Below are 21,960 nucleotides of genomic sequence, written 5' to 3'. Positions count from 1 at the left end.
CCTGCTTTGCCGCCATAACAGGAGAATATATTCCTTGTCTGATTTGTGTTTTACGATATTTCGATCTCATGAGAAACTGATGCAACAGTCCGTCCCTACAGATTCTAGGCTAAGACAACACGAGTAAATAAATTTCTACAACAACAGGGACCAGGATGCCAGACGAAATAGGTACACTTCAAAATGTATCTTTAAAAACAAAAATGGTTAATTAGATTTATATTTGATAGATAATTTTCCAACGTCTGCCTTTTTTGGGTAACCATTGGCTCACACGGCTTTGCTTTTCGAAATAATGATTTTCCAAATAAAGCATATAATCGTTCGCTTTGTCCACAGGAGCTGTTTGAAAATGTTCAACGATATCAACTCATGTGATAATCGCTAAGTCATATTTCTCTGCAATGTTGTGACAATGTTGATCAGACAATTCAGAGGATCAACGAAACTGTTTCTGGGTGTATTAATACTGATATTGATATGTACTCTCTACATAGAATACAAAAGTCGCAAAAAGCAGACATCGTTTGCCATGCTACACAAGCAAGGAAACATTAAAGACCAGTACAAATTGATAATCGTTGTTTTCTCTGCACCGAGTAACCTAGAACAGCGAGAAGCTGTGAGAGGAACATGGCTATCTGAGAATTACGAGGATGTCAAACACTTATTTGTCATTGGAACTCAGAACATGGAGTTTGATGAGCACGACCGTCTAGCTTCTGAGAATAAAGCTTACCATGATTTACTCCTCTTGCCAAATTTACAGGACTCTTATCAAACTCTAACAAAAAAACTCCTTCACACTTTTGCTCATATCTATAAAGAGTACAATTTCGACTATCTATTAAAATGTGACGATGACTCGTTTGTCCTGGTGGACAAAATACTGAAGGAGTTTGAGAAGCAGCGATATGAAGCATTGGATAAGGAACTATACTGGGGCTTCTTTAATGGCAAGGCTCAAGTTAAGAGAAGTGGATCATGGAAAGAAACTGACTGGATTTTCTGTGATTTTTATTTACCATACGCTCTGGGTGGTGGATACATCCTATCTCAGAACCTGGTCAAGTTCATTGCTCATAATTCGAACATTCTAAGGCATGTGAAGATACAATATTTACATATTTAGTGTCTTCACTCAGGTTCGAACTCATCATGTAGCTATAATTGGTTTTCAGACTCTTCAACTCCGAAGATGTTTCTGTGGGGCTTTGGCTGGCTCCATTGTCTAATATTGAGAGGAAACACGATGTCCGTTTTGACACAGAATATCGGTCGAGGGGTTGTTCAAATGAGCATATTATTAAACACAAACAAAATACGGAAGCCATGATTACTATGTATCAGACATATAAGGCGAGTGGTGCCTTGTGCGTGAAGGAAGTTAAATATCGTAACAGTTACAGATATAACTGGGATGACCCACCCAGTAGATGCTGTATACGCGAGCCTGGAATCCCTTGAGAGTATTGTAAATTTAAGGTAATACTGTATATGATTCTTATTGTGAAAATTTTGCGACTACAACTTTCCCTGCGCAATACAAATATCTCTGAAAGGCTTATATGATCAGAAATAAATGCCGAACATTTAATGTTCTCATCTTCCTGGTCTCGTGTACCTATAATTGAAAGATATAAAAAAAAGATGGACAATTATTTTTCATGTGTTACATTTATTCGTAACTTTACACTATCGTTTTTATCATATTGATTGCATCAGTTGGATCATGTAATACTAGTCCGACACTAATATACACTCATAAAATATCAAAACAATAATTAACTATGTGACATTTGATAATAATAGTTAATAGCCTAGTATCTACGTACTATTCAATAGGGTTTAATAATTCTTAAATATATGCTCCAAGTACCAAATCACAGTGATTCAAAAACTGGCCAATGGGTTGTTATGGGGGAAAGGGGCGTAAAAGTATAAAAAGTTGTACAATTTTCCTAAAACAATAACATCAATAAATTACTACCATTGGACAGATAAAAAAAAAAACTTCAAAAATTATTAAAACGAGTGGCCAATTCTCAAGTCTTGCCGCTGTGATGAGCTACCAGTGCTACTCATATCGAAGCCCAAATCTTATTTCCACTTCGAAATATAGGTTCGCTGATTTTTCAATATAACTGTGCCGGGTCTCTTCAATTTCCCCCCCTTTTGGTTCACGCTCAATCGGCAATCCCGAAGGTCGATAAATAGATTTTAGAATTAGTTTGCAAAAAGGGAGAAATTTTCAGTAAATGTAAGAAAATTAGATACTTTAGTCCATAATTTCTCACTTTTTCTTTCGATCTTGTGTGCATTTTGGACAGTACCACTTCCCTTTCGGTTTAGTTGTCAATCCAACACAGGCAAAGTGGAACCATTCGATCGGACACTGAAATAACAGCAGAAGTATGAGTTAATATTTACAAGTTGATTTGTGTAACAGATATAATCATAATGGGAATATTATGTAATAAAACTGGAAGCTTATTAACCTTTAATAATAATGAAATACAAACTTACATCTGGATTATCACAACCAATCATTTCTCCGTAAGATACTTGATGGCAAAGACAATATGTCGGCTCATTTGGATCCACTGGCATGTCCAGGACATCGGCTGGGTGTCCCAAGGCACTGGTGTCTGCCTGAGCACCACTTCCAACTGCCCCAGAAGCAGCAGTTGAAGTAACGGATCCGCCTAAGAAATTTATTTATTTCAATATTATGTATCAATGAAAAAAACTTGACCAATCACTAATCTTCAAGTACACTAAGGTTTTTGAAAAAAATAGTATCATTTTTTCTATAATATACTACTGCAATCTTGGTTTTCATTTAACGGTAACGTGGAACTCCTCAAGATCTGAACATCAAAAGAAATTTAAACCACTTATCACATAATACTATAAGAGTAAACATAGGCATTGATAGAAGACACATTAGTCACACCTTTCTTCTGCTTTTTGCGTGCAATCTTTGATTCATCTTCGCTGCTAGCTCCAGCACTCCCTTTCTTTCTTTTTTCTTTCTCTTTGAGTTTTTTCCTGCCCTTCTTACTGACAGCACTGTCTTCCTGGACTCTATTTGTATTCAATGCCTTGTCTTGAATTTCTGCTTCAAATCTAGCAAGGTCAGAATCGAGTCTTCTGATGTGTTTGTCAACCAGCTCGTATGTCTGTATAGCCAATTGAACCTTATCGTCCCCATATTCTTTAGCTTTATTGAAAAGGCTTTGGATGTGGTTTAACTGTTCTTTTTTCTTGTCCGCTGAAAGCGTTTTCACATTTTTCAGATATTCATCAGCCAGCTTGTCTATATCTTTCATCAGCCCCTGCGCACGTGCATCCAGATCACGCATTAATGTGAAATTTCGTTGTAGTTCGATCGGCAAATTATCTAGACCTGAAAAATATTGGAAAATGACTGAATTTCAAACTGATAAGGTTTTCCCGCAATTTCTAATGAAATGTCAACATTTCACAATATCTTGGGCTTTTTTTTTGCAATGGAATAAACAAACTTCCCACCTAAATCGATCCAATATCCTCGTCAGAAGTTGTATTATGTGTGATGCAATTGTTCAGGAAATCTACGAGTTTTGATTGGTGTAAGCACTTGGAATGTACTTCATGTAACTTTCACATAACAAAAAAGATTTTCACGCTGTATTTTAGGACGGACAACTCAAAATCTCACATGTTTGTAACATTAACTTCAACACCGACTCATTGACATCCCATGATGGTTAGCTTATTGTTAGGTTAAGTCCATCGACGGTAGGCTGAACAATGTTACTGATTAATGAAGTAAACTTAAACGGACCTGATATTGAAATGTCTAGTTTGATCCTACCAGATCGTGATCATAACAAGCGATTTTTTTCTTGTTCAACAACCGTAGATAAAAGTTGACTTACTGTCTAGATAATGTTCCAAGTATAATGCGGACGTCATTTCGCACGGTAGACACCGCAGTAGAAACCCTGGATTTGTGTATCTTTTATTTTCTCCAAGTTTGCTCGTCCAGAGTATGGTGGAACCGATTATTGCACTACACACTGTTATTATTGACTACACATCACTGGTAAGACGTTGAAATCGTTACTCCTACTCCATCCTCTCACTTTTGTATATTTGTTGGAAATTTAATTCCTTTTAATTGGTATATACGTACATAAAACTGACCATTGGTACTCTGTGTGCATAATTTACTCGGCCTACTCATTCTTCACGACTTTAGTTATTCGATCAAGCCTGCGGGGGAGTTTACACAACACGGAGGTGGCGACACAATCTGAATCTTCCGCACGTTACGACTAACTAGATAGATGACAGATGCGGACACAGTATGCACCGTTTGCCGCGTAATTGCTGAATTGTGCCGGTGTGGAAAAAAAGCAGGCGTCTTAAATTGCGTAAATTAATTTCAATAAAATCTTGTTGGTTAAAATTACTTTTTTAAACTGAAAATGCCTCGGGATCATCAGCTCGGTATGGTGAAAATTCGTACCATTCAATAAACGTCGAGTCGTGTCGCTGACCGCCGTCTACAATCTCCTCCCCATCCTTCCTGAGCAAGCCCTGCGCATGCACACACGCGTGTTACGTGTATGCGTGTCGTGGGGACGTCGCCCGCCGTTTGCGACGCGCAGTTCTAGTGGGTGATGTGTCAGTGCTGTTAGGAGCTAGGCAAGCTTGAAAGTGGCGAAGTACGCGATTTGACATTTGTCTTTAACCCAGGAGGGCGGAGTCAAAACATCAATTTTGGTTAATTTTTTCCCGAATCCACCCTCTGATTGAGCATTTCATTAACGGAGGTAGAAAGCAGAAAATTACCTCAAATATTGCGTGACACAGTTCCGACTGCCCTTATCTTAATTTCACTTGACATCACCTTGTTTTAATTTCACATAATATGATGTTGAGTGAATCTAATTTTTTTATCTTCTTGCAGGAAAGAAAAACCAAATAATGATCATTGTCACACTGGCAGTGCGACTGACAATAACATTCTACCGGCGGTGAGAGTTGAAAACCAGGTAACGAAAGGAGGTCAAGTTCTAGTTGGAGCTGAAATTTTACTAGGCTTGCGTCGGTTGTATCCTCTTAGTCTTCTTGTCATAACTGCCGGTTAGCCGAGATCACCAGGTAACCAATCATCTACATCAAATTGTAATTTATACGATACGTTAAAAATGACAGTCCTTTGAAAAAAAAAACTGCAGTGCAAATAGCTTGTTTTTGTTACAGTCTAAAATGGTTAAATTGTACGCTTTAACCATCCTCTACAAAGGCCCGACTACAGCAACAACGATCAAATCAGCTTACGAACTTGGATCTTTTTCTTTTTTTCAACGCAGTAGTGCTCAGGAATTTATGGCGTTTGTCAGTAAAACGATTACTGAAAGAACTCAAGTCGCAGCTAGGCAAAGTGTTAAGGAAAAAGGTATTTATTTTCCAGTACCTGTACCTTATAAATTATCGTGTCATCATAATCTGCATCTATTATGAATGACATTGGTTTCATCGAAAATATTATATTTAAAAACAAACTATTGCTCGCTCAGTATAAAGAATATTTCAAAAGATCTTGAAACTGCCCTTTAATTTAATTTATTATTTCACTCTGTGCATGCGTAATGTCTATTTTTTGACCTCTTTTATTTATTTTCAGCTCGCTACAGATAGTTTTACAAAATTCACATATTTTCTCTCATCTTTCAGAGTATATGTGTCACGTTTATGTGAGAGCAGATAATTTAGCTGGAGTTCTAATTTCCGATCATGAATATCCTAGCAGAGTTTCGCATACGTTGATCACAAAAGTACTAGATGAGTTTGCTGCCCAGTACCCACCCAGTACATGTGCCACTTTAAATGAAGCGACAACAATATTTCCACAAGTGAATACGTACTTAGCGAAGTATCAAAATCCCCGGGAAGCAGATGCATTTACAAAAATGCAAAACGACCTTGATGAAACCAAGATCATTTTGGTGAGTTTCAAGATTTTCTTAAAATAAAGTTCATAGTTATCCAGTTTCAGCTCGCTAGTTTACTCATTTACAAAATATAATTGGACAAACGAGTTTGAAGTTCGCAATATTACTGTTACAAATCATTGAGAAAAAATCGCTGTTTTGTAACGTTAGGATGACTTCGAAGAAGACGAATTTGCAAAAAAATTGTGCCTTACTGAATTTCAGAGAATTTTCAAGTTACATCATTGCATTAATGTTATGAACTTCAAGCTCATTGGCTCAAGGTCCTGCTAGGCGGCACATTTTAAGTACAGCACAAAGCGAAGTATATGGATTTCAAAAAGTCCTGTAAATATCAGTTATTTAAAAAATTGAAATTTTCAGATAACTTTTTTTAGAAATGCTATTACTGGTCTTAGCATTACTATAGTCGTCGTATTAATAAACTTTTTGTTATGCCTGAATCTATATTTTTAGGAAAAGTACACGTTTCGAACAAAGTAGGGTCATTACCTATTTTTCTTTCCTAATATAGAGGTTTTTCTTATGTGGTGCACTCTGTGTCTTGCAAGTAATGCTTTTAATTCATTTTCTGAGATGTTAACAAAGGCATTCATTTATGTGCTGTTGTTGGTTTTCAACTAGTTATTGTAGATTGGAAGATTACGTAACTGGTGCAAATACAATACTATGAAGAATCACATGTCTCTATTTCTATGAATATAGTATATCATTTTTCTTACAGCATAATACAATAGAAGCAGTTTTAGAAAGGGGCGAAAAATTGGACGATTTGGTGTCAAAATCAGAAGGCCTTAGCATGCAGTCAAAAGCATTTTACAAAACAGCACGGAAAACCAATTCCTGTTGTAGCTTGACGGCTTAAATACCGTGTACCATGATTCCATTGTGTTCATATTATTGTGTTACAAATGTGGAGATAGGTTTGTCAAAAAAAGAATGTTGAGTAATGTTTGAAATTTGAAAGCTAATTGATAACTTTTGCCCGTTGTAACAGTTTTTTGTTCAGATGATTTTGCCTTTTCGGCGTAATTAATTACCTGTAATTGTACAATTTTTTATTTTTGAATGGATTTTACCTGCAATTGCAAAAGTGGTTTGTCTTACCAATAGATTTCACTTGTATATTTTCTATTGAGCAAGATTGATTTAAATATTGTGCAGCCAAAGGTATGAATGTTGTTAAGAGGCCTAAGTAAGTAATGTTATCCATAATATGTGTTAATGAACAACAGATGTTTTAATGCAACATATTATCCAACAATGTCTAACTACGAGTGATTGAATTTTATGTGTCTTGATTGCAAAGGCATCATTTTTCGTGAGATCCTCAGATTGTATTTGTGAGTGAACGGTGTTTAGCTTCATGAAGAATGTCACGTAGAGTTCAGTATTCAATTTAAGTTACTTTAGTTTATTGAAAAAGTTGTGTTAACTTTAATTGGCTTGTATACATACAGGGTTAAATATCCTTTCCTTTTGAGACACATAAACAGAAATTCCACGAAATCTATGTAACCCAGTGTCTATTAAACGTCTTCTTCGTCGTTCATCTATTATTCTTACTGCAATGGAATGTAACTTGTTATTCCGTTGTGCAGTTTCGACATTGGATAAGAGTTCAGTTATGGATAAAACAAAAAAAAATATGTGTACGTATGTATGTATGTATTTAAAAAGTGTTTCAATATATCATGTCTAAATTTCAAAAATACCACTCTAATTCTTCCCTCTAAACGTGAATGTTTATCTACTTTCAGTGCCAAGTAACATGAAATGTAAGTAATTGACCACAAGTATGAAGTACGTAGAATGTTATTTATTGTAATTTGTTGGTTTGTACAATTCTACCAGGACAACTTCAATTCGACGCACTACAATTTAATCACTTCTCTGCCAACTTGTGAATTTTTTCTCATGTTTTTAGCAGCACCTAGTTTACGCCCAAGGCGGCATTCTGTATTCCCGAAGAGTCGGTCGGCCTTTCCACAGTAATCCCGTATCTCCCATATCTTTATTGTAGCCTTCAATATACTTGTTACCGGGTGCCTAGTTGTTAAAAAAATATATAAACATTTGTAAGAAAATAGTTTAGAAATATGTAGTGGTATTTTTACAGGAGTTACTTGTTTTTAATCACTAACTCATCAGCTGTATCTGTAGATCAGATTGAAATACTCACATTTTCCCAAACATTTAGATATGCGCCATGGTCGTCTGCTGATACAAGAAGCTCTGGTGCATGGACTTCCCCCAAGTTGAATAGCGCTAGCATTGAAAATTTATTATCAGCATAATCGCGCCTTGTATCACTCCAATCGTTAGCATCCCAGAATTGCCAGTCCCTGAATTTGAGATCGTCTCGGTCATCAACATCAAAGTTCAATCTTTCGATGTCCTCAATGACAACCTCAGGGTCACCACCATCTGACCAGTCATAAATGAGAATATGAGCATGTTCTGACATTTGTTTCAAATACTGCTGTTTATAAAGATTTTCCATATCAGTCAGATACTGCTCCGTGAAAACTTTGGATTCAATTTCGTAAGGTATCCCCCTCTTTTGAATCTTTTCCTAAAATAATTTATAAACTGGTTGATATGCTGTGCAATTAATTCTGGGACCTAGTAAAATTCTAACAGGATTGAAACTGAATGAAAAATATAGCTCAAGTTTCTGGAGAAAATCTAAATTATACTTGGGTATTTTCAGTCTTTGATCTCAGCATTAAAGTAGGTAAAGTAGGGTAAAGATAAGATGGGAAAAAAAAGAACCAGAACAAGGAAGAACCTTGACCACAGGTACAGGAACGTCCAAATAGATAACCAAATGCGGCAGACGGAGTTCAGACAAAGTCAGCTGTGTGAGATCTTGGTAAGTATTTCGTGCAAGTTTGCTGACATAGCCGGCGTTGTACATTGACTCCATAAAGATGGCATCAGAGTAGACACAGCGTTCCAAAACAACACCTTCTCCAGTTGAGAAAAGGTGTGCTAAGGCATCAATGTATTGGCTAAACCTATAATAAAACATTTGGATCTGATAGTTGGCACAGTTCATATGGTGCGGATCTTTACAGAAGTTCTTAACGTCATAACTTCTACAAGATTCTGGCATCTTGTGATCCAATTGCCGCATATCGAAGCCATACGAGTTTATGTAATGCATGTCCATTGTCACTGCTGGCATATAGTGCATATCCAAATCCTTAGCCAGTGCTTGGGCAAATTCTGTCTTGCCAGAGGCAATTGGCCCTTCGATAATAACGATTTTGGAATTATCATCCATTCTGTGTACAGTTTTGTCAAATAGCTGATTCCAGAAACTGTACCTCTTCGTCTTATACGGAAACGGAGGTGGCCGCTTGCGTTCGACCACCCGCATTGCTTGTCCCGAAATGAACGCCACTTGTATTTTGGCTACATAGCCGCTGGCGCCAAATGATGGCTAAAAAACATAAGTTACTCAAATCTCTGTGGCATATTGATAATGCTGATTAGTATGTGGCTACACTTTCATTTAACTTAAATAACATAAAAAATTTTAACTTCTGTCTCACAATCAGTTAGTATTAACGATTTATGTGGTGCGAAGCTTACAGATTTGGTAAGATTGAAAAAATTTGGTACAGGTTAGAAGAGGAATTGGCACCAGGGCCATCTACTTGGTCATACATGTTAAGCACTTTAATAATATGGTAGTGATTTTTCTGAGAATGTCTTTCTAACCTTGCATAATCCTGATACTGAATTGCGAGCCAGCAGCTTGCTTACACCGGATCGTAACGCACTTGCCATTCTGCGGAACGGCAACCAAGACCCCAAATATTATAACGTTCTCGTATTATCAGGCGAAAAGTGTACAGTGTAAATCGAGTGACATAACTCTTCGAATACCCAATCCTCCTCGACAGTCGACTCCAATGAGCAGTCTGCTAGACCGAGTGAACTTGTTCGACTTAAAAAAATAAGTTGGCGTCAGTGCTGCCAGTTTTTAAATTGCTTGAAGTTGGCTTACGAAGCTGATTTCTATTTTGATAGGCATGCTCATGGAGGATAGAAGAGAGATCAGTGGGCCAATTTATAAATCTGACGAAAATTACATTATTTTAGCGGTTATTCTTGTAACAGATTGTAAAATGATTTATTAAAATGCTTTTAATCATGCTGTTATATCATCCAAATTTTATATTTTGTATTATTTCTATGCAAATTTCATAGTAAGTTGGAATTAAAACTTTAATAAAATATTCGAGATAGTGAATTCTTCAAGTTCTATTCGATTTCAAAGCAATTTCTATCGTTTTTCATGAAACTTTTTCCACGAGTCTTTGAATTTCCCGCGACATTCGACTACAAGCAACATGGCCAACCCACAGCTTGAATTCGTCACAAGAAAAATGCAGGAAAATAATACGCGACACCTACAGTGTAGAGATCAGCAGTCGTGTAGGTATAAGCGCGTAGTCGTGTACCGCCGCGCGTGTGAGCGGGTACCGTGTTGAGAACGGTGAGAAAGCGTGATCGTGTACAAATCCCATATAACTGACAGTTGGAAAAATATAACAGAGATTAATAAACGGTGATGTGAAAGAATAATCCAGGATTGAATACAGAATCCCTGGTTCTGTACAATTTTTGCGAACCATGTTACGCGGATGCGATTCGTCGTGTACGCGTGTGCGTGATCCGCAATGATCCCACGGGACCAGAGGTGCGGGAATATACGTGTGCATACAGGTACAAAAGAGAGAGCCTGCACACATGCGAGTGTCGAGTGTTGAATACAACAAAGCGATCCAAATTCCAAATGGAAGAGACGGCGTAGGGCGGCTGGCGCCGAACAGCGAATGCTGAGACTTCGTTGTTCTAGCCTGGGTGAGGCTTGGCGATTACTCCTGTGCCTGGCTCGATCCTGAAGATCGGAAATTCGATGAGTATCCGCAAGAGAATTACAATCGACGACAGTATAGACGAGTCCTTCGTGAGTACGGTACGATGCCGGTTCGGTGACCTCCTCGCGATGGACAGTCAATTTACTGAAGCGAAATGAATTCGCGATTGTCTGACTCAAATTCCTGCGAAAGGACTTTTTGTTTCTCAGAATCAAGAAGCGATTGACAACGAACGTGAGTTTCTGATGTCGATGAGATTCCGGGCATTTCTCCCAACCCGTAATAATGGGTGAGTGAATCACCCGCTTGAGGAACTTACAACTAGGATCCGTAGACATTGTAAAAAATCTTTACAGCTCTTCGGCTCCGCTGTCTAAGGCTTATTGTTGGTTCAGCTTCCCCTGGGCGTGCCCCCCGCCTAGTTTTTCCCCTCGAAAACTTCCCCGCCCTCCTCGTTCCTGCTTCCCGCGATGGTGACGCTCACGTTTCCTCTCACGATCAGCTCTCACCCATAATTAACTTCGACTCGGCACCGAGCGTGCAGCGGGCCGCAAGTACGTGGTTCCCATACCCGCACGGTGACTCGTAAGTTTCACGCCGTTCGACTCATGTTTCATGTTTTTTATGCGTAAATAACAGCTAGCAACTTCACGACTCTTCAATCTTTAACCTTCAACTCGCGGGCATAACGCACGGTAAACAATTGCACACAATAACGTCGACATTCCTAACGCTGTGTGACGCATATGATATTGTTTTCCTCGGTTATTGTTACCACACCATTTAAATTTTAGAGAACTATGAAATGAGTGAAAGAGAGAGATAGAGACAGAGGGGCATTGATGCGGAATTCAGTGTATGTCAATTATGTACTTGAGTCACATAATATACATAACTGCTGACGAAGCACTACAACCCATGCTGTAGGAGCCAGCCGTGTATTAATATCCATTTCATTTTTTCTCTCAGATTCCCAGACTGGAATGTCTCGCCATACCGGGCCAGGGCTGTACGAATTCCTAATGGAAGCTGAGCTGCAACAGTATTATCCAGGAATCAGAGGTGAGGTGCTAGCCTAGTACTGTTAAGTATTCTGTCAGATTTTCGAGTCATTTTCAAAGCATTTTCATTGATGTATTTGGAACTTGTTCCAACAAACTGGAGGATATTTGAATATTTAATGTCCTTTCATAGAGTAATTTTTCTCTCCAGGAGATTTAAAAGTTCAGACAACTGCCCAGCTCAAGTATGTGACCGAAGAAGACTTGAATGCAATCGGAATGAGTAAGCCAGAGATGCGTCGACTTAAAAAGTATTTTCAGAAGCATTTTCCACAAAATTATTTATCCAAATTTAAGAAAATGCTACTGCCCAAACGTGAGGAACAGACATCCAGTACTTTGGGTGTGCTGCCTGAAGAGAGACAAGACCGACCTCCGATTCGTGTTCCAAACAAGCACATGATACCTGCGGATGCAATAATTGTAAACAAGGAACTGGGAACCGGAGAATTTGGTGTAGTTCAACAAGGAGTGTGGACAAATGACGGAGAAAGGATCCAAGTGGCAATAAAATGCCTTTCCAGAGAAAGAATGCAGAACAATCCGATTGAGTTTCTGAAAGAAGCAGCCATCATGCATGCCATAGATCATGAGCACATTGTCCGACTGTACGGAGTAGTTTTGGACACGAATTCTCTGATGCTTGTTACTGAGCTGGCGCCACTTCGTTCCCTACTAGAATGTCTAAAGGAACCGAGCCTCAGAGCAAGTTTCCCAGTTCTATCGTTGTGCGACTTTGCAGTTCAGATATCAGATGGCATGCAGTATCTGGAAGCCAAGCGGCTTATACACAGAGACTTGGCAGCTAGGAATATCCTTGTTTTTTCTAAAAATAAAGTGAAAATATCGGACTTTGGTCTCTCCAGGGCACTGGGTGTTGGCAAGGACTATTACCAAACTAACTTCAACGTTAACTTGAAGCTTCCAATTGCGTGGTGTGCTCCTGAGTGTATTTCATACTTGAAATTCACCTCAGCCAGTGATGTGTGGGCCTATGGTGTAACCCTCTGGGAGATGTTCAGCTATGGTTTTCAGCCATGGGCTGCTCTAACTGGCCAACAGATTCTCGAAGCAATTGACGAGCCAAATTTCCAAAGACTAGAACAGCCCGAGTGCTGCCCAAAAGACTATTTCTCATTGATGGAGCAGTGTTGGCAGCATGAACCTGCAAAGCGACCAAAATTTTCCGAACTCACACATTTACTGCCCGACCTCAAGCCTGAACAAGTCCAAGCAGTTCAGGACAGTACTGAAGAAAGCCAGCTGGTTTATCGTCAAGGAGACGTGCTTACAGTTCTGGACAAAGGGACATTGTCGGGCAACGCCAATTGGAAAGGAGTCCTAGCTAATGGAAAGACGGGCTTCTTTAATCCGGCACACACCATAGCTTATCTGGGATCAAACTTGCCAAGTAATAAAATGGGGGAGTTCACACGGGGTGATGGCAAGAATGCGTTTTCCTCCCAGCGCAAGAAGATACGGCCAGACATGATATCCTCGCCACAAGGCGATCTCAAGCACACTGGACATGTCGGTTTGGATGGAGCTTATTTTGGGGATGTTAGCTTCCTTGGGGGAAAATATCCTCATCTTCCTAGACAAGTTGTCAATCCTTACAAACCCCATGAAGATGTTACGGATAGCTATGGCCAAATCACTGAAGAAGGAAGTGGGTCTGAATCGGCGAGGGACTCTGCGAGGGACAGCAGGGATATTCAACATTTCCATGCAGATATGATTCATAGTAAGCGCGGTAAGCGTACATGTATTACGACTTACCAGATATTGTTTGCTACTGAAGAAAGATTTCGCAAAAATTCACTTTCAGACTTGAATTTTTTTTATCCGTGTCTATTGCATGTAAATATTTCAGTATGTCTTGTAACAATTGCGCTCATAACTGAATCTGTAATTCACTGAATACACTAAGTCTTGATATTTCCAGATAATCCGTGGTCAGATACTGCTTCCGATATTACTCACCTTGGGACCCCAGTAGTGGGTACAGGCAAGGCGCCATCTGTGACTAGTGGGACGACTGATGTGCTGAGCATAGCTGGACTGGACCATGAATACCACGAGATTAGCGATGAGGAAAGCCACGACAGTCCTCTAAGATTCGACAAGCCACTCAATTTCGATTTTGGACCAAGTTTGTTGGATGAAATGGACCAGATGTTCCGATCCTTGGGTAATAATTACTGAATGGAAACAACTTTTCAAGTGTGCGCAGAGATAAACTCAAGCCACAGTTTTGGCAGCCTACTGAGAATGGTGCAAGTCGTAATTGAACGAATGAAAAGTTTTTGTATAGATCATTGTCAATTATAATGTCAAATCCCTCTAAAATAAACTTGAAAGAAGTAAAGTAACCAGTCGTTTGCTTATATTTAATTATTTGAGTAGATAACTTCTGAGAGAGTGAGCTGCATCTTTAGTCTTATACTTTAAACTTTTCAGGCTCTTCTCCACCACCACCACCACCTCCAGCTCATCCATTGCCAAGTGAACACGATTCAAGTAACGTAAGAAACGAACTTCGAGAAATTCAGTCAAGGCAAAGTGGCAAAAAAAAACAGGCCACCGTGAGTCCTATAAATGTACAGTATCTTTTGTCATACATTTACACAATGGCAACAATAACTGGATTGATCTAATATCTTGCGATGAAAATCATACAAGAGTAATTACCTTACAAGCATTTTTCGAAATCTAAATACAGGTGAAACCAATATCAGCAGCGGACCAAAGAACCCTATACTCCGCAATAGCAATGGCGCAGGAATTGACTGCTCGCTCAATGACTGACCTTGAACATCCCCCTGAATCTCCAAGAACGCCGGTCAGCCCTTCAAGACGCAGAAAGTTTTCTTTCAAGTTACCACATCAACATAGCCCAAAGCCTGACCGGCGACACTTTGCAGAGGAGGCTGCCAGTATTCCAGACATACAGGTACATTTGCATTTTTTGATTCATCAATTTTCATCTTCATGTACCTCTTATTATTATCTGGCACTGTTTACTAATAACAAACTATGGGAAAAGTTACTATTACATTAACACTGCATACTATGAAAGGAAAGAGGGTCAATAAAAATATAATTTCTGGACAAGACAGATTTTGAAATGTTTCTTACTGGAATTTATCAAAATGATTGAAATCCGAATACATAGAGTTTATTTACATTCTCGCACTATATCGGCTGCATCATTTTATTGACACTCTGTAAAGCAGACAAAAAAAAAAAAATAGAGGCCAATTTTCAACGCTAATAAGTACTAATATACTTCGATAAATTAATCTGTACCTGCAATGTCCTTACTGTCCCCAAATCATCCTCTTTTCTTCATTCATCAATCTATCAACCTGTCTATTTAATTGACCGTTTGTTTCTCATTTTCGTTGTAATTCTGAACCCATGGATTGAACTGTTCAATTCACGTAATGTTGGTATTATTTTCATCTCGTACGCTTTACAATTTTGATTCATTAAACTCTAAACAACAACTTTATTTTCAAAAAGTGGTTATGCTCGAGTCTCCAGTCTCTTTCGTCAACTGTTTCAAGCATAGAATCATTAGGGGCTCCATCAACGCTAAAACTCCCATTATGGGATAAGGCTTCGGCAGAGTTTTGCTTTGCCAAGTCACGAGAACTGTTAACCAAACCAAGTGTCTGGACTTCGTACATGGAAATGGACTTTGAAACGCGGGCTTTGGATGATAACTCATCTGCCAAATCAACTCTTGTCAGATCAAATGAGTATTCTGAAAATGAAAACGGTAATGGGAACGTTAACGGTGGATGTACCCTCACTAAAGGCCCTGCTGAGCCAGACACCAAACTTAATATAACGCAAAATGGCCAGACTGCTGTTTATAACATGGAAAATGCGAATTTTCATTTTGCAAGGCAGCCGAAAAGAGTGTCAGCAAGCTATGTAGATCGTTACTTTGAACTACCTAAATACTTTGATGATGGCGGATCTGGTTCCGGATCGTTTGATCACGGGTACGACAAGAAGCTCTGCTACCAAGAGGATACAGCAAAGAATTACGATAAGGTGCTAAGCCTTGAGGAGAAGGGGTGCAACAAGTTCTATGACAATTTTAAAAATAACTTTACCGCTAATGACAAATTTGGCCTTGTACCACGGGAAAAAATAACCAACCGAGACCCTATGTACAGGGAAATGATAAATTCTGAAACACGACCTGACGAACTAAAGAACCTTGATGTTCCGATAGAAAAGGTTGGAAGGTTTGAAACATCACTGGAAAAATTGAACAACTTTGAGCAACTCGGTACAAGACCCAAGATTTCAACTGTATGTGCAGTGGAACGTAACAAAAAGTTTGATCCCCAGAAGCAATTGAAGTCCGGGGTCGTTGGTCTGGCTTCTAAAAACTCAACTGTAGGAACCAAAGCGATTTACAGCTCTGATGACAGCATCGGAAACAATCTCAATTTACTTCTAGACAATCCAAGAGTTTCTGATGCGGGAGATGCAATTGAACGGAATTTGAATGGTCGTGAGAGTCAGTTACCATTTGTCATTTCGAGTAATCCTGTTTTCATAGCAGATCCTGAAAAAAAGGACTCTCCATTATATGACAGCTCTGAGAGCTTGAGAGTAAATTTTCAGCGTTTCAGACGAAAATCGGACGCAGAAGCGAACAATCAGACCGAATTGAGCAGTCGGCTTTTTGCTGCTAAGTATCAGCGAGAGGTTTCGGGTCTTGAAAGTGTGAAGAATTATCTTGATTCGAGGAAGGGTCAGGGCTTTAATTTGGGCCTTGGAAAATTAACGCAGAACATGATTCAGCTTGGTAAAAATATTGCACACAATACGCGTCATTTTGATAATTCTGTACGAAAGAGACCTGAGGATTTTGATAAAAAAAATGGACGTGACTTTGAACCACCCAGCCTTAATATTCCGCTCGATCGTTCCAATATGGACCTCAATATTCCCGTTCAAGGCCTCAACCCACGGACAGTCACAAAGCCAGGTGTACGGAGCAACGTGAAAAAGCTGCAGCAATCAAGTGATCCTAACAACTTTCAACAACATATATTAGAACCTCCAAAATTATATCAAAACGATGAATCTTCACACTTTTATCGTCACAGAACCTCTTCTCTATCTGATAACCGGAAAGCTACAGTCGGAAGAAACCAACGGAGATCGTTTCATCCCAAGAATGAGTCTAGCGAAGATTCTGATTCGGTTTCGCGATCAGAGACAGATATAAGAAGTCGTTTCCGTTACAGACGTCGGCATAAAAAAATGTCGGTAACCAAGGGTGCAGGTGCAGGTCCGCCGCATAACTTGCGGCTGAATTTCAATGCTGGAAAAAAGGGAAATCAATTTTTACACCCTGACTCTGCAAGAGGCTTTTCTTCCACCGATCAATGTGGCAAATCACCGCCACCATCAACGAGCTTCCTAAATTCACTTTCACCTCCATTTTCTTCTAGAAACAACCTTTTGTCTTGGCCAGAAAGCGCACCAAGCTCCAGTCTCACTTTTACCAGCAATTCTGACGTAGAATCAGACACTAGCTCAGAGTATCCAGAGTTTACAAATGACCTTCCTAATTTTCCTCCGTCGCCTGCTCCCTGAGAGTTAATTGCCCTTAGCGCTAGAAGTGGTCATGGAATGACGCCAATGGGAACTGCAAACACGTCGCTATGATCGCGGGCAAATGTTTCACTTACATTTTCATACGTGCCTGTTTGGAAAACCGCTATTGCGGAAAGAGGAGGATTTATTTCTGTTGCACAATCTGCTGAATATTTTATATATAAAAAAATAGAAATAAAGAAAATAAAATTGAATATTGTACAAGGTGCACATCACGTAATGACAAATTTTGAATTCTCCGAACTATGGGATTTGGTAGATGTTGGAAAAAACTCAAAATATTCTAAATTTTCGCGTTGGGTCAAAAATTTATCGAAATTCGAGTTTCACCCTGTGTTGATAGAGCCCTTGTGTCCCAACATTTTCCATTCACATCAGTCTCCAAAAAGTATTTCTGAATTTCATAAATGAGTTTTGATGAGTTTCTTAACATTTTTATTCAAGTGTTCGAAGTCTAACGTCACCTTTTGGAACTTATCGCGATAAGTTAGTCATTTGCTTCTTCATCAACAGTTTCTGCAATATAATATTTTCGGCATAATTCCTATTTAAACTATGTCATCGATTGTTGCATTTGTTCACTGATGTTATTCGTGTTACGACGACGTTTCATTTAACCAAATGTTAAACGTATGCGTACGACTGGGCTCTACTAAGTACAGTATGTATCACGGCCTTTTACACTCCTAAAAAGTAGCAAACCAATCGAATTATTTGTATAACATTCCTGCTGCCTAAACACACAGTAATTATAACGCTTGGCATGTTTGCATGACACATTAACACCATATTATATAGTTGTCGTTATTAATATAAATTTTTGCAACCACTCAATTATCCTATACTTAAATATTCGCTAGGGGGATTAGGAAAAAGAAAGGAGGAGAAATTAGTTTTATTTTTTTCATCTGCCATCATTCAAACTTGTTTGTTTGTTCTAAGATTGATGCTCTTGAAACCAGCTGGTTCCTTGAATTTTTAACTTGCTGACGCATTAGATTTCGTTTAATATCTTTTACACATTTCTTTGAAAGAGAGCAAAATAATACTAATTTCTCTTTAATTTTTCCAATATAAGTATGGAAATGCATACTACTTTGTATACCACATATACATACTATAATGTTAGAATTTGAACGGACTAGGACTACATCTGCAAATGTAGACCTTTTATATATGACGTATTATACGTACCTATTGCACTATTAGACCTACCACATTATGTGTGTACATACATACAATGCGATGATAGATGTAACTAAGCTCATCCCGATCACCATATTATTTACTTACGTTTCCTCTAATATCGTATATTTACATCACTCATCAATGTAAACACGTTTTGGAAGCAAAGAGTTATGTTCATTTCGCTTTAATGACTTTGACGATATTTATTTTATTGTAACTAGATCAGGAGACTTGTTTATGTATATTTTACAGACAAATGTGTTCTATCATTCTCCCTTTTATTTTGATTGCATATTATTCATGTTTGTTTATTTTGTGTTCTCTATGATTGTTTTTTATTTCTTTTATTTTTCCAATCTTTATCTCATCTCCATTTCTTCCTTATATTCCGTCCCACCCCGTCCTGTTCCATTCCATACCCTGATTGTTCAGGCGACACTTTCGGACGAGGCGAAAGAAGTTTACAACAGCCTGGTCGAGACTCCTGTCGTAGACACGGCAACGGATGCTAATCCATTGCGAATGCTTCGCTCGGGGTTACCGATAGTGCGGCAAACCAGATCTAGAGGAAACAAACACCATGCTACTATGGGTCACCATCCCGCTCACTCCTTATCCGAGGAAAACTCAACGAACCATAACAGTCTTCACTTTGACCTGCTGCACCACAGTGGTGCGAAAACATTGCCTAAAATTCGTGGGCCACTGCCCCCAGTACAACCACCTCCAGTTCCCACAACAGCGGCTGTGTCGGTAAACAGGACTATCGGTCGGCATTACTCTGTATCGGAGATAGAAAATAACCGTAATAGAAGCAATGTTGAGGAAAATCCGATACCATTGCCGCCAAGAGATCGATCAAAAACGTTGCAGCCAAAGTCCAGTCTTGCTAGGCATCAAAGGAAGCACCCATTGATTATTCCCGGTGGCGGAGTTACTAGAACACTTGCTAAGGTTGCCGCAGTCACAACACCACCCTGTGATGAGGACCATGTTGATGGTTCAAAAATTTTCCAGCTGCAGGATGCACCTATCATTGTAGCTGAGCACAGGAATTTGGTCTGTAATGTTCAGGAAGATATTGGTCATTTGCTTGCCCCCGCCGCTGCTAATAGGTGGGTTCTGCTTTGTTATATGCTTCCAAAGCGACAACAATATCATTTTACAATATTTGATGGACTGTAGATATTTGCATACATAGGATTGAAGAATTGAGGAGTGAAAAATGTTTGCCTTCTTTTTTTATTTTGTCTTTTCGACTCACAATTATTGCTAGAGTTAGACTTTCATGAGTTAAAAAGAAAGTGAATCACATTAGATATAAATTCATCATCAAGCCAAAGAATTGTTTTCATTCCAGCCCTGAGGAATTCGAACGGCGGATCGACTCTGAATTGGCAGCTTTAGATTCTCTACCTTTTGAGGAAAACAAGCTGCAACGCTACAGTGTCATTTCTGAGGACCTTCTAGAGTTTTCTGACAACTTGATCGACTGCGATCCAGCTGAAGTTGACCCTGTTGGAGTAAAAAACGTCAGCCTTGATTCTGCAGAGGATTCTTTGATCTCCTTCCCGCCATCGAGTACTGGAAACTCAGAGCCACCAATCGAAGGATCTACAGTTATCCCAGTTTCAGTTACCCCAATCGAACCGATTACTTCTACCATGGATACATTGACCGAGACTGGATGGGCTGCTGGAATCCATTCAAGCGCAAGTGTAGGACGATGTACCACCACATCCAGGATAGGAAAGTTGAATCATGCGCTGCAGGATAGTAGTTTGCTCGTGTTTTCCGAGCCTGTAATGAGCGGAGAATTGATTAGCAGTGATTCTGGGAATGCAGTAAATTCTGCAAACTCCGTAAATTCTGTAAACGCCCATCGAAAGATTTCGCAAGAGAGATCGTCAGCGTCTTCCTCCTCATCCTCCTCCGTCACGAGGTCCAGCGATCTCTCGCGACAGTCTGATCACGTATCGTGTGAAGATTTGTTGGAATTCGCATGTGACGGGCCAAACGTTCGCAGAACACGGGGACCTCGCAACGGAGAACAATCGGATGAGGTCAGAATCATGATGAAAGTGTTACACGAACAATCAACACCCGAGTCATGCGTCGAGGCATTAAACGTGTCAGACTGGGATGTCCTAGCAGCAATAAAGCTCGAAAGACTTCAAGGATTACTCAGAAAGGAGAACAACTTTGTCGGGCTCGAAGATTGCAAAGTTATGTTGGGTCAGTGTGGCGGCGATGTTGTAAAAGCTGCGGCTTTGCTTAGAAATACGGAAGATACTGCTGCTGTTTAACATTAAACGGTCTGTATTTTGTTCAGCTTACAGAAAGTGATTAGGTTGAAAAGATTTTTTCTGAGATTTATTTATTGCTTTGATTTAGTTCTTTATTTTCCTTAGTCGTTTTCAAAGCCAAAAATCTTTCCATTGTTAATTACTATTGCATTGAATCCTTTCAGATATGTTGAATATTTTATTTTGTGTTCAACTTCAATACGTACTAATCTACTTTTGACGTTTATTACTTTTCTTTTAATCATTTCGATTTCGTTATTATAATTTAATGATGAAATTATGTTATCGTCAGTCCCAAAATTACTTTCTTTGCATAGTCAGCTTACGCCAATTAAGTTGGAAAATTATGCTCTCGCAGCCAGGTTTGTTTTTATTTAACGAATCGAATGTTTCGCACTAAGAAATCTCAAGTACTTAGAGCTGCTAAGAGCCTAATTATCGAGCTGAACTGTTGGTGTGAGGTGAAGAAGTATCGATGCCTCAAGTTGATATAGAATCACGGCTTTGTATTCAATCATTGTTGAGACAGTGTTGGTCATTGCCTGTCAGTCAATCAAACTTCCAAAAACACAGCACCTTATCCGGTCTAATAAGTACTGGGGGTACTGACTTTGTAGCAGTTATATATAGTTGTATAAATTTAATCTATAGCAGGAATTCACAACGCATTTACGTGACATTTTAGACATCAGAGATGTAAGTAATTGCGCTCGCACATGAAGATGGGTGGCACTTTCTACAAATGCAATAGTCGTCTACTTTCATTGTTTGCATTTGGAAAACATTCTGCCTACTTTACCTTGTGTCTTGGCACAGGTGGAAACTCGTAATTATTGTCTACTGCGGAACGGAA

General features: G+C 39.1%; 5 protein-coding genes across 12 annotated transcripts; 3 read left to right on the top strand and 2 right to left on the bottom strand.

The window, feature by feature from the left end:
- The first annotated feature begins 41 nt into the window (after positions 1-41).
- Positions 42-2,013, top strand: LOC124409973 (beta-1,3-galactosyltransferase 6). Its single transcript, XM_046887987.1, has 3 exons — positions 42-171; positions 340-1,101; positions 1,182-2,013. Exons 2-3 carry the CDS (start codon positions 416-418, stop codon positions 1,465-1,467), a joined length of 972 nt encoding a protein of 323 aa, XP_046743943.1. The 5' UTR covers positions 42-171; positions 340-415; the 3' UTR covers positions 1,468-2,013.
- Positions 1,870-4,327, bottom strand: LOC124409974 (inhibitor of growth protein 5). Its single transcript, XM_046887988.1, has 4 exons — positions 3,924-4,327; positions 2,957-3,409; positions 2,527-2,705; positions 1,870-2,395 (listed from the first exon to the last, which is right to left on the bottom strand). Exons 1-4 carry the CDS (start codon positions 3,958-3,960, stop codon positions 2,294-2,296), a joined length of 771 nt encoding a protein of 256 aa, XP_046743944.1. The 5' UTR covers positions 3,961-4,327; the 3' UTR covers positions 1,870-2,293.
- Positions 4,328-4,611: 284 nt separating this feature from the next.
- LOC124409975 (synaptobrevin homolog YKT6) lies at positions 4,612-7,951 on the top strand. Its single transcript, XM_046887989.1, has 5 exons — positions 4,612-4,823; positions 4,961-5,154; positions 5,257-5,452; positions 5,731-6,002; positions 6,733-7,951. Exons 3-5 carry the CDS (start codon positions 5,263-5,265, stop codon positions 6,871-6,873), a joined length of 603 nt encoding a protein of 200 aa, XP_046743945.1. The 5' UTR covers positions 4,612-4,823; positions 4,961-5,154; positions 5,257-5,262; the 3' UTR covers positions 6,874-7,951.
- LOC124409972 (NADH dehydrogenase [ubiquinone] 1 alpha subcomplex subunit 10, mitochondrial) lies at positions 7,813-9,971 on the bottom strand. The gene is made up of 4 exons (XM_046887986.1): positions 9,738-9,971; positions 8,800-9,456; positions 8,191-8,583; positions 7,813-8,057 (listed from the first exon to the last, which is right to left on the bottom strand). The coding sequence occupies exons 1-4, from the start codon at positions 9,804-9,806 to the stop codon at positions 7,947-7,949; spliced, it is 1,230 nt and encodes a 409-aa protein (XP_046743942.1). The 5' UTR covers positions 9,807-9,971; the 3' UTR covers positions 7,813-7,946.
- A 982-nt stretch (positions 9,972-10,953) lies between these two features.
- Positions 10,954-21,154, top strand: LOC124409348 (activated Cdc42 kinase-like). Of its 8 annotated transcripts, none has more exons than XM_046886917.1 (8): positions 10,954-11,192; positions 11,873-11,965; positions 12,116-13,708; positions 13,895-14,155; positions 14,425-14,489; positions 14,687-14,917; positions 19,234-19,916; positions 20,162-21,154. In XM_046886917.1, the coding sequence occupies exons 1-8, from the start codon at positions 11,189-11,191 to the stop codon at positions 21,105-21,107; spliced, it is 3,876 nt and encodes a 1,291-aa protein (XP_046742873.1). In that variant the 5' UTR covers positions 10,954-11,188; the 3' UTR covers positions 21,108-21,154. The 8 variants fall into 8 exon arrangements, with proteins under 8 accessions (XP_046742873.1, XP_046742872.1, XP_046742871.1 ...); XM_046886916.1 differs by having other exon boundaries at positions 14,425-14,549; XM_046886915.1 differs by having other exon boundaries at positions 14,425-14,564.
- Positions 21,155-21,960: the final 806 nt, after the last annotated feature.

This window comes from Diprion similis, chromosome 8 (genome assembly GCF_021155765.1).
Source record: "Diprion similis isolate iyDipSimi1 chromosome 8, iyDipSimi1.1, whole genome shotgun sequence".
In the NCBI taxonomy this organism is placed as follows: Eukaryota; Metazoa; Arthropoda; class Insecta; order Hymenoptera; family Diprionidae; genus Diprion; species Diprion similis.
Note: the sequence above shows the minus strand (reverse complement) of the source record. Positions and strands in the feature narration are given on the sequence as shown.

What these genes read in the sequence shown, in the direction of transcription:
- LOC124409973 (XM_046887987.1), top strand. Translation starts at nt 416, where the DNA reads ATGTTGATCAGACAATTCAGAGGATCAACGAAACTGTTTCTGGGTGTA. An exon ending in CATAATTCGAACATTCTAAG is followed by an intron (nt 1,102 to 1,181) that starts GCATGTGAAGAT and finishes ATTGGTTTTCAG; the next exon opens with ACTCTTCAACTCCGAAGATG.
- LOC124409974 (XM_046887988.1), bottom strand. Translation starts at nt 3,960, where the DNA reads ATGACGTCCGCATTATACTTGGAACATTATCTAGACA. An exon ending in CTTGGAACATTATCTAGACA is followed by an intron (nt 3,410 to 3,923) that starts GTAAGTCAACTT and finishes AATATTTTTCAG; the next exon opens with GTCTAGATAATTTGCCGATC. An exon ending in ACGCAAAAAGCAGAAGAAAG is followed by an intron (nt 2,706 to 2,956) that starts GTGTGACTAATG and finishes TAAATTTCTTAG; the next exon opens with GCGGATCCGTTACTTCAACT.
- LOC124409975 (XM_046887989.1), top strand. Translation starts at nt 5,263, where the DNA reads ATGGTTAAATTGTACGCTTTAACCATCCTCTACAAAGGCCCGACTACA. An exon ending in GCAAAGTGTTAAGGAAAAAG is followed by an intron (nt 5,453 to 5,730) that starts GTATTTATTTTC and finishes CTCATCTTTCAG; the next exon opens with AGTATATGTGTCACGTTTAT. An exon ending in ATGAAACCAAGATCATTTTG is followed by an intron (nt 6,003 to 6,732) that starts GTGAGTTTCAAG and finishes TTTTTCTTACAG; the next exon opens with CATAATACAATAGAAGCAGT.
- LOC124409972 (XM_046887986.1), bottom strand. Translation starts at nt 9,806, where the DNA reads ATGGCAAGTGCGTTACGATCCGGTGTAAGCAAGCTGCTGGCTCGCAAT. An exon ending in CAGTATCAGGATTATGCAAG is followed by an intron (nt 9,457 to 9,737) that starts GTTAGAAAGACA and finishes TATGTTTTTTAG; the next exon opens with CCATCATTTGGCGCCAGCGG. An exon ending in TTCCTGTACCTGTGGTCAAG is followed by an intron (nt 8,584 to 8,799) that starts GTTCTTCCTTGT and finishes AAATTATTTTAG; the next exon opens with GAAAAGATTCAAAAGAGGGG.
- LOC124409348 (XM_046886908.1), top strand. An exon ending in GTATTATCCAGGAATCAGAG is followed by an intron (nt 11,966 to 12,115) that starts GTGAGGTGCTAG and finishes TTTTCTCTCCAG; the next exon opens with GAGATTTAAAAGTTCAGACA. An exon ending in CCAGATGTTCCGATCCTTGG is followed by an intron (nt 14,156 to 14,424) that starts GTAATAATTACT and finishes TAAACTTTTCAG; the next exon opens with GCTCTTCTCCACCACCACCA.